Genomic DNA, 11647 nt, shown 5'->3' on the forward strand with positions numbered 1-11647 from the left:
TGATTCATTTGCATTGACCACCTTAGCCCATGACTGCCTAGCTGGCTGCTCAGCATGCGGCAGTTCAGACCTAACGAGGCACTACCAGCCCTCGGTTTGCTTGACAAGTAGAGCAGAACGAGGTGTACAAAAAAACGATAGAAAGGAGTCACCGTATCCCTGTCTATCATGCTGATGTTTCTGTGTTCTCGGAGGCGTCAATTGGGAGCAATTTTGAGCGGTCACGAGAATACTCACAGACATAGTACAGGGTTCAATCATTTACTTGAATTCCTGGTACAAGTAGTTAACCGTCTCGATCACTTGAATTGGAACCAGGACATTCGTTATCGATCCAGGGTCAGTGCACAATTACAGTCGCTCGATCACATGTGCGCACATTCGCAAGTCGCATTTACCAAGCAGCTTATTATCGATTTACCCTTGTGCAACGTGCACTCGTAATGGTGGTATCGCTAGCACACCAGTCTACTGACTGAAATCCATCTTGGCTTGAAGTGTGTGATCACACATATTTTGTTCTGCATCGTTTCCTTGCTTATTCTACGCCTCACCGAAAGTGCGGATACCGACGAGCTTACTCACATACACACACATATAGCTCCCACGTTCGCATTTATTTTTGTCGCCTTTATGCCAGTAGGATCTCATAAGCTGACTTCCACGGAGTTAACTGGTTTTCCGGCTGGTCTCAGCACACATTTCCGCGACGTTTTTTGTATTAGCAGGGTAGAACATTAACAATAGCTGAACAAGAAAGTAGACCACACCGTGTTAGCCTTTTTCGTGTCTTCACTTGTTGACTCAAAAAATACGTTTTAAAATTGTATAACCGGGACTAACGTTCCCCTGACGGCAATATTAGATTAAACCCAATACGTGTGCCAGCTACCATTTTGTATCTACCCTATTAGCATTTGCTCCGCAAGATTCTGTTGGCGGCTGAGATTAGTTAATACTTGAAGTGGAAGCTAGGACCCGAGTGGAGTCTGTGGCTCAAACCCAACCATGATTTTTCGACTGATCCTGTCTTGGTTCAGGTAACATGGCGGTTTCTCAGCCCGATAGGTACGCGCGGGAAAGATACCGCAACCGAAGATTTGATCGGCTTTTTTTGGAGTCAGTTTGTGCGATAGTGCTGCAGTCTAGCACTTGCACTTGTACAGGTACACGTATTGTGACGGAATTTTAGCAGGATCGTCTTGTCAATACTCGGTCCAAATGTGTCAAGATATCAAGAAATGGTCTGGAGCTAATAGGATATTCGTCTGTCGAAAAACCGTAGGAAATATGGTACAAGTGGAGATTCTCAAATAAATGGGGGAGAGGTGGCTCAGTTGGTTAGGGCATGAATTTACTGACGAAAAGGTCTGTGGTTCGAATCCGATCTCTGCCCCTCGACTTCCTCTGTCTAGGCTTGGGTAACCTGGCATTATCCCAGCCCTTGTGCCTCCTTCGGTTGGCATGGCAGCTGGGCACCAAAAAGGTGCTATAGCTCAAGTAGTGGTGCTACGAGGAATGAACGACCTCTTCAACTTAAAAGAGATTGTTCATCTCACTCGAAAGAAATCGCTGGACCTGTGTAAAGTCCTTAATTGTAAGGAGCCAATGGGTTGCACTTTTCACTGGAAAATAACCTAACCACAGGATTCTTGAAGTCTTTCTTCATTCGATATCTATTGATCATGTGCTTCCCAGATCGCTGTTGCAAACCACCCGTGGGTTTTTAACTCTATCTTGATGCCAGTAACATTTGTCTTCTCAAATCCAAAATAAAGGAAGGTATTCAATAGCCAGAAAGCGCACATTACTGCGGCATTCTCAGATGTTTTGTATATAGCTGACTGCGACGAAATTAAGCTATATTCTTTTACACTGAACATACGAACGTGATGTGCATTCAAAAAGGATTCTATTGTTGTGCTTTGTTGTGACAAAAGTGTACATCCATTCATCATTTCGAGACGATCGGTTAAACCGCTCCAGAAATCACCTGAGTACAAACTCATCAGGAAAGCCCTGAATGACTGAAGACAGCGAAATGACGATTCCACTGGCTTGTTAACGTTATGGTGTTCACCAACAATATGCGAATTTCAGACATCTGTGGGCATCTACTGGAATCTTACTCAGAAGATGTAATTACGCTGCTGATTACCAGTCGAAGCTGCTTGATATCAAACCAGTATAATCGGCCCTATAGAAATTGATAGCCAGCACATTCCAATCTAGCATGCTATGGCCGAAGCTAGGAATTTCATGCTCAGACTGATAACTAAGCAATTTCATTAATAATGCAACCCAATTATGCCAATATTTTTGACGTAGAAAAATATTCAAGTTTGGACCATTATGGCTAGGTTTACCCAGTTTGAAATTCATCATTTGGATGGTGAATTAGAGGTGAACATCAACCCTCTTATTGTCGAGTATGACAATTGACTATCACGCTAACTGTGGTGTGTTAGGGAATTCGTGTTTAACACCATACCGTAAATGATCTTTTTAACACAATGGAGTACTCTGAGGACGACCAGTGTGGGACGTTGTGAATTTATTCATCAATTCTTGCCAGTTAGTCATTATCTGTTCTGGAGTTGTCATATACGTTTCGGCAAACAACTAATAGCCAGAGCCTGTTTCATTTTTCTGATGGTTGAACAGATTTGCCTCCATCGAAGTGTTTGGCACGGCGCACGAAGCTACCTTACGTCGCTTAAATTTATTCCTGAGGGCCTACTGGAAGGACGACCAAGAGTAGAATCTAGATTTTGCCAGCACGACCTTCCATTGATTGACTTACGTATCACATTGAATCACTACTTGGTCAGTGCAAATACCCTGACAGTTACTGCATCCTGAGTTTCCGAACTTAGTGATTACATGGAATATCTAATGACTGTGAACGAGGCTGAAACATTCGGGGTAACTGTGACTCCGTCCAGCTGTAACACCCTTTCGGTGCCTAGCTGCCATGCTACCCGAGGGAGGCACGAGTGCTGGGATACTGCCACGTTGCCCAAGCCTAGACAGGGGAAGTCGAGGGGTAGTGGTCAGGTTCGAACCACGGACCTTCCGGTCAGTGAATTCGCGCTCTGACTACTTGAGCCATCTCGCCCACCTGAAAGGTGAATAACTGGCCAGACCAGAGTTCGTGCTGCATAAGTAATTGTCGCTTCTTATGCACCTCGGAAAAGCTAGAGTTAGCTCAGTAGTTAAGGCGCCAGCTCACGGACCCTTGGAACTATTTAGTTCTCGGTTTTTGTAAATGATGGGGTACACGACTGCTCGATTGATGTGTGGATTTCATTGCAGACAATTGGGTGTATTCATCAGTGGCTAGGTGTTGGAGGTGTATGCACCTCGGGTAGTTGTAGTAGGCTAGCCCTAGGTCCTGTTATAAGGCCTCATTCAAATAAATTGACATGGCTGTCAAACACCTGTATTCTTACCTGCCAATGATGATGATACCCATCAGGTCACCTATACGTCATGAGACCTCGCTTGATGATAAAAAGTTGGCTAGTGCGCTGATGGTCTGTGTGGAAAAGTCTCGATTCTCTTTTGTTTGGTTCTTTGGATAGGTCGGGTCTGTTTACGGTATCTCCTTAACTTAGCATCAACGTTATCCTTTTGTTCAAACGTGACGCTGTGATCTTTCAACATGGCTTCATCCAGTTATTTGAAATTTATCTCACTTATCCAGCGTTCGATTTGTTTGCACGTGTATCGAGGTTTTGAACACGTTTTCTGTCTGAAGGTTTGGTCATTATCGATTTATCGGTTTGACATTATCGTTCAATAGCCTGCAAAATTGTCTTTGGATTGATGTCTTGCATCTCTGTATAGTTTTCACGACGCCTACTTTTACTTTCAAAACTTCTCGATCATTCTGTTGCAGCGCTGCCGGTGACTGATAATTCACCGTTCGGTGACACAAGTATCGCCCACAACTACGCTGATCATCATTTTAAAGCAAGCACTCCAGAAAATGAGGGATCTTCATTTTATTCGCGAGTTCCCGGTCCGTGCACAGTTGGTGTTCGTAGCAGTAGTCTGAGCAGTGGGAGGGGTAGCAGCGAGGGCGTGGGAAGTCGAAGTGGAAGCGGTAGTGGTGGTGCGGCAAGTCGCAGCAGCAGTAGTGGTCATGGGGGTGCTGGTTTTCCACTTCCTGTGACCAGCGTCCCTGCAAATGGCCGCAGTTCCGCTCCTGGTCCTAATAGCATGACAGTAACCTCAGGCAGCCACAGTAGCTCTGGCAGTAACTGCAGTACTGGCAGTCTCACTGGTGGTATGGAACTGAACAATACAATGTTGGCTACAACTCAGCGAACTGGACCAAACAGTGTGCTTGTTAATGGCCATTCCACTGGGAACCACTTCCATGGGGGTGTAACACAGCGTGTTACCGCCTCCGCGGCCCCAACCGAATGTAACGTTTTACCAACGTACAGTGGATCCAGTTCGTCGTACCAGCCAACCTCGTTCCAGTCCATGGCAGCGCATACACCGCCTGCGTACACCCTACGTCAAATTCCTCCAGCGCACTCAGTTGGATATCCATACACATCAACGGCGCCTACCTCGGAATCAGTGAGTTTCAGTTCCGATGAAATTCATGCACTTTTCTCATCCGCTTAGTACAACATTTGGTGCCTTTCTTCTATAATTTTATGTTGAAATTACCATCTTTGTTAGTACAACCCCATTTGCTTCCAGAGTCATACATCCAGCGTCTACTTATAGAACCAAGAACAATATTACTAGCCGTGCGCTACCGACATCGAGGAGTCTGTTAGGCTCAGCAACATCGGTCAAAAAGAGCAACACACATAGTTTGTTCATACCTTTTGCATTTTGAAAATATAGGTGCGCTGTGTTTCCGGACACAACACCCTAATACACTCTACACGATCCGGGACAGCTCACCTTCCTGTCTTCTCACTCGCTGATTGTCTGATGACCCCGAAGCGGTGCTTTGTAATGTCGGTGATGCGGGTATTGCGTATGAAAACCAGAGGCGTTCTCATTGATCCTGAACCGACGGCTGTGTGCACTCAGACTGGCTAGATTCACCAAAACCTTAAATCTATGACTCAACACTCGAAATCCGTTTTCTGTCTCTACCTAGTAATGCTACAACAGTGAGGCTCTCAAGCAAGGGACTTTCCAGGCTTCTTCGGTGCGGAAACTGCACAGATTTCATTCTCACTGGAGACAACCTTAGAAACCTTGGTTATGCGGACGATAGGGTTCTAATTACATTCGTAAACAAAACCTACTAGATTATGTGATTCGGCAGGTGCTTCACACCCTAAAAGTGCGAAACGCTATTGCACTACACTGCTGAAGCCGATCAACGCATCAGAACCACTTGAGGTAGTAGACAACCCCACTTATCTGGGTAATTGCATCACATTGGACATTAGTATTTTTGATGGAGTGTATGTCAAAATTGCCCGATTTCATTGGGTTTACTCTAGCGTGAGCATCTCTGGAGTCAACTGGGCATTAGCTTATCTGTAAAAGATATGAGTTATAACACAACCGTGTATACAATGTTGCTTTACAGTTTTGAAGCGGAGCCACTGGGCTTTGGAGCTTGGGATATCTCAGCCATTAGGGAGCACAACTATCAGTCGGGATTTCCGTGGCTCTAACCAAATCCCGGCATTTCAGTTGTTCCTGCCTATGGGTTGGCAAATCGACAGTATCGTAGTCGTTCCGCTTCCTTTGAGTTGCACGGTAGCTATGCACCGAAAGTGTACCACAACCGAACGATTATTATTATTTGTTTAGTTCACGATAGCATTTTTGGTAGCAAGTACGTGAGAAGCAATGAGGGACGGCTATTTACAAGGACCTCCCAATTCATCCCAATAAAGTTAGCACTTAATACAACGAAGCTTCCATCCAGCGCAATCGCCCGCCATTAGCTGGATTGCAACGAATACAAAGAATCAAGACAGTCATTCAAAGTCACAAGCTGCCGGAACAACAACCGCCTATTATGTCTCGCTGAATCTGCGGCGATTCGCTGCTGCATGCCCAACTGGTGTAAACACCTGGAATTTGCGGCTAGTCTTGCCTTTAACTGGTTAAGCTGGCAGCGAATCACGTCTCTAGCTCTAGTGCTTTTATGCAATCGGAATGTTTTCACTGGCCTGCATGTTTGTCTGTCAAATTATCTGTCCGTTATCCTATCATATCCTTGAACCTGAGTGTATGTAAACAACTGATAAGATGCGCGAGGTAGCTGACTTCTGTTATGCTACTTCTTGTTCTTGTGAACTTCATGAAGGGAACTGAGTGCATAAAAACTGATTGCTCATTTTCTTCGGTTTTCATGTTCACGACTTCCCTTCCTTCTACACTGTCAGTTACCGCATACCTAAGTGACCCAAACCACCGTACCAGCATGCACAATTCAAGGCTGTCAAACCGGACTTCACCTCTGGTTTTGTGTTCTTACATTTGTGATTTGCTGAACTACTCAGTCATTCAGCCTATCACACTAAAGGTACCCAGTGTCAACTGTCTGTTTACATTTGCTTGTCATCCTCCGTGGGTCTTCTCTGAAGTGGGTTCAGAGGAAGTGGAAGAGTCTACATGCTTCGTGTGGCTGGTTCGGCGTGAAAGCTTGCGTAGCTAGTATATTAACGAAATCAATCCGACGTATCAGGTAGTATACGCGCCTTACGACTCCCATTGTAATCATTCATATTATCGCGGGACAGTTCAGACATGTGCGCATTACTCAACACCCTATTGCCCGATGAGTGTTCTACTCCCTGTTACTGTGTTTACTGCCGTCGTGTTTTTTCCGACCAACAGCGATGCCCCCTCCTCAGTATCTCGGAGCCACCCATATGCAACGCCTGTAATTCTTGCTAACTTTTCCGATGGGCACAGTGAACGCGTAGAATGGTTTGCCCGGTACTACAAAGTCTGTGGCTATAGAACCCAGCTTCACTAGACATTTCTTCAACACCAGGCCAAAAAGCTGTTTTCTACAACGATCAACTTGGCCAATCTGGAACCAGGATGCTGCATGGTATGGGTTCGAGACGCAGGGTACTGTTAGCCGCTAACTTCAAGGAGTATTAAATATATTCATTGGTATATGTATGTGTCCGAAACCACAGTGCCGTTTTGTCCTCCGCTCTACTACTACATCAGTCTTGCTTCATTGCTTCTTAAAAGACTTGATGAATCCTTTGCCTTATAAATGACTGGAATTTGATGGCACCTATTGATTTCTGCGTTTTCACTACACTGCCGTCTACCAGTTAGTTTCAGAAGCGCTACTCGTCATCCACCAGCTTGGCGTCCCACAAATTTGCTGTTCCCTATGTATTTAAAAGAATACCCCGTTGTAGTAGACCATGGTGACGGACGGAACAAGTGTTACCACACGCCGTTTGCGCTGTGTTGCGTGTGGGGCGAGATGGCCCAAGTGGTTAGAGCGTATATTTACTGACCGGAAGTTCCGTGGTTTGAACCCGACTTACGCCACTGGGCAGTTAGGCACCGAAAGGGTGCTACAGCTGTACGGAGTCATCAACACTGTTGAATTGATCGTTTGTTAAGCGCTTTTGAGAACCCTCGCGGAGGATGATTAAACACTAGCCATTTGATTCTTTTCGTGTGTAACTGAACCCCCGGGAACCCGACAATCCGATGTGAGTCTAAGGAAGGTTATTCCCAAGTGCGAACGGATACGTGTTTCGCGGTCCTCGCACTCACAAGCCGACGTATCGTGCTCTATTAACGTGACCTTGTTCCGCTGTTTGAATGATGAGGTGGGTTGAAACGCCATATCATTCGTTTCATTCTGAATAGTGACCAGTGAATATCTAACTCTGCTTTCATGAACGAAACTACTCACAAGGTTGCTGAAAACTCTTCGGCTCTGTTCTTATGTCATATGACCCTCTTCCATGCTCAACTGATGGAATCCAAGTCAGCGGATGGGAGTCCGTCCTCAAATCACAAAGACATCGTACCATCTATGCCCATCCGTGTGTTGTACGGTTTTTAGTTTGATGCATAATCAAATTAGTCTAGTTTCTTCTGAACATTACTCACACTTCGATGCCTCTATATTTGGATTGCGGTGCAGAGCTATTGCATCTTTCAGTTTTGTTATATGGTAATCGTACAACTGTTCGGTCAACGTGCCCAACTTTCCCAAACCCACAGATTATTCTGACAGCTCCGACCACGACACCCTCTTCGACTGTTTATCACACGACGCAAGGGAGCGCCATTGTCAAACCACTCAGTGATAACCAACCCCAACGTGACAAACTGCCCTATTTTATGCACAAATCCCAGTGGCATTCAAACGTGACAGGACACGTCCCACTCTCGCCTGGCTTACCCAGACGATTTGTTGATGGCGTTCTCCCTCCAGAAACTTCAGCCCATATTCAGTACTCCTCTGGACAGTCTTCCCCTTCACCTGCTGGCTCCGCTACGCCTGTTCCGACTCCACGCCGTGAATCCTTAGCCGGATCAGTTCCAATGCGAGCTGGGCCTGCTCCTCCTGCTCTTGCAACGCATGAACTGTCGTCTGACGCCAACTACACTCTTACTCCTCCTCCGGTGGCTACTCGTCCAGAGAAGACAAAGTCTATTGTGAGTAGTGCGTTTGTATTACTGGTACATGGTCCATTGTTTTACATGAGACTTCGGCATCTCAGAGTCCGGATCACTTCGGTTTTGAGTTTATCACCATCGTCACTGGACTCCATATTTCGTCCCGAAGACTTCTGGGATATCATATTTTCAGTATGGGCTGGAAAGTTGTTAAGCCACTTAGCACTCAAGGATACCGGTATCTTCAAGAATGCGGGCGGCTAAAATGCCCAAGTTTGTTGCAGTAGAGCAGCAGAAATACCATGTCAGTCACCCGGCATCTGAATTGTCGGCGGTTTCTCTTATTTAAGCCATTCGCAACAGCTTGCTCCTCCGCAGCAAGTTCACACTCCACCCTGGAGGCACGACTATGTGTGGCGGTGTCGTAACTTAGACTCGTGATGGTCCGGTGTACTCAAGGAGCTACTAGGTTCTTCCACTTTTTTGTCGTTTCGTTTCACCCAGCACGACCCAACTTACTAAGACTGTCACTCGATGGAGCAAAATAGGGTGCAAAGTAACACCCTGTAGAAGCTGCGCTGAGTTTCACGGATATGAGAGCTTCTGGGTACAATCTAAGGGTTATTACTTGGACAGTGTCTGGCTTTCATAATTGAGTATGAACATTGGTTTAGGGATATTTTTCGTTACAGTGAATATAATTACTCCTGTATGAAGTGGTTACGGACCCGAATTTATATTCCAAGGTTGCAGCATCAGTCACAGATTCCTACACTGTCTATTTATCTGGCATCACTCAGCTTGTTTACTTTTCCTTGATTATTTGGTTGTTCTGCAGGCGAACGCACTTGGGTGCACCGGCCACCATCCTTGTTTTACTCGCTGTCGCATCAGACAACCATCTTAACCTTTTTGAAATGGGGTTATTTCTGCATTTTGCGTTTATCAGGGACGCTCACATTCCACCGATTTTGCTACAGTACAGGATCACAGTATCCCCTGTTCCGTGCCGTTCCCGTTCCGTTCCCCTGTCTGTGCGAGGTTCACTCCCCCTTACCAACACTTTGCACTTGGCTTCCGTGATATTCATTGCTTTCACCTCACACCTTTCATTGATGCCTGGGATGTGCTTAGGCCGGTTGGCAATAGTAAGGAGTTCAGGGCTAATGCTACGCTTTCTGTGTTAGACCCCGGTTAGCTTGAATAAGAATATTCTCCAGTGTTCACAACCAACTTCATTTCTTACATCAAGAAGTTTGTAGTTCTGTTTACGTAGATACACTGACAAATATCGGGTTTTGTTTTCTTATCGATTGTGCTGTGTGCATTCCTGTCATAAGTCCTGTCTTTATCGCACTATGTTGATGCGTCTTAATGTCAGTTGAGACACTGTATGCTGTTTCTACTCATGAATTGCTAGGCGTGGTTTGTATCAGCCTTACTGCACCCTTCGCCTCATTGTCACACTTCTAGTAGTTCCATCCCCTTAACCATGCCATTAACTCGTGTGACTTGTGCGAAGTGTGCAGCAGTGTTCAGGCTGTTTTGTAAAACGTGTAAAACGAAGTTAGTGCGCTCTGTCGTATCGGGTGATCTTAACGAACGCCAAATTGCTTCCCAAAAGCTATTATACCTGGTTATAATATTTCACATTCAAACGCTCGTCATTTCCACCTTTGTCCAATTGGGCGTGTGTAGTTTATTTGAGTGGTTACCTGATGAAGGTGCCAGTGGATCAGGCTTTTGGAATATATTCTGGTTACAAATCACCCGTTACCATTTTTCCTATAGTTGACTGCCTGTTATGTTCTTCACTTCTACCATGTCTATATAATGCGGAATTTTCCGTTCAGAGTTAATTTGGGAGGATTATTGGCTGTTGGCCAGATGGCAGTTGATCCGTTCACCGAGCTTGGCAACTGACTTGCAAGCGCTTAGTCAGCATGCGAGCCACGCATATTTAAACATATTGCCAATGGAGAGATCGTACAAAATCTGACCTTTGTGAGCTCTTCCGGTTCACTTGATTCCTTGACCCATGATCTCTGATCCCCAGCCTTAAAAACATCTTTTTTTCAGTAAGTACGGATTCGCTCATGGTGAGCACTTGTTTTAAACTTGCAAGACATCTGGTATCTTGTAGGTCAGTTGTTCCAATCCCGAGTGTAAGGGGAGTGTCCGAGCTTTTGGGCTATTGGGTGCCGTTTTGTTTTGCCTTTGGTTTATTTTTTGACGTAACGCGAATGAGTACCAACACTACTTTCAGTATTACGGTGGCTACTATTTTTAGGTGCATTCGCAGGTTCATTCAACCCTTATTCCAACCTTCATTCTATAAAATTGAACCTGGATAATTTTGGTGCATTTAAAATTTTTAACGATTAATGCGTTTGGCTTCCTTTGTTTGAGCGTTCTGTGGAATATTCTGTCTTCCTCCTCTCTTCAGTTAGAGTATGGTTGAAACAGAGATTGTCCGACTTGGGACCGTCATAGGAGGTTTCCCGGTTGACTCCAGTTTAATCAGTTTTACTCCGCACAATAAGCCATTTACTGGTTACCCACATGCTACTATTGGAATTCGAACTACTTTACTTGTTCCGTGCATATCGCCGTAACAACCGGCACTGTGCGGATCACATTTCTTAGGGACTGGATTCTAGGATAGGATTCTACCCTATAGCGAAATGGCGATATGGGTTTCTGCCGCCGTTCCAGCAGATACTCCCCTAAGTCACTTTTTCAGTGAAAACGCAAATCCTTCAAACAGTGCTGTTCCTGAGCTCTCTTCAACAGATCGGTACACGACGATGAGCTGTACAACCGAACCAAGAGAAAGGCTTAAAACTTTCCACTCAGATAAAAAAACAGTTAGGTCCTCCCGGCCGTTTGTGTGTGTGTGCATATACTTCCGTGCTTCGTTTACACAAAGCCACTATCCTGAAGGAGAGTGATACCCGCCAAATTCTTTCGACAGATTTTCGACACCTTACATTTCTCGACATTTCGTTACACACTTTCTTCCTACTAGCAGTCGCGTCTCTCAACT

General features: G+C 45.3%; 1 protein-coding gene across 1 annotated transcript in view; it reads left to right on the forward strand.

Moving 5' to 3' along the window:
• The window catches only part of T265_14129 (hypothetical protein), a gene marked incomplete at both ends in the record, with an annotated part of 50951 nt that overhangs the window by 12191 nt on the left and 27113 nt on the right, over positions 1-11647 (forward strand). Inside the window, 2 exons of the mRNA XM_009172147.1 lie at positions 3902-4593; positions 8203-8640. Of these exons, the coding sequence (XP_009170411.1) occupies positions 3902-4593; positions 8203-8640 (1130 nt within the window). The remainder of the gene's footprint in view (positions 1-3901; positions 4594-8202; positions 8641-11647) is intronic.

Source organism: Opisthorchis viverrini (assembly GCF_000715545.1).
Source record: "Opisthorchis viverrini unplaced genomic scaffold opera_v5_145, whole genome shotgun sequence".
NCBI lineage: Eukaryota > Metazoa > Platyhelminthes > Trematoda > Opisthorchiida > Opisthorchiidae > Opisthorchis > Opisthorchis viverrini.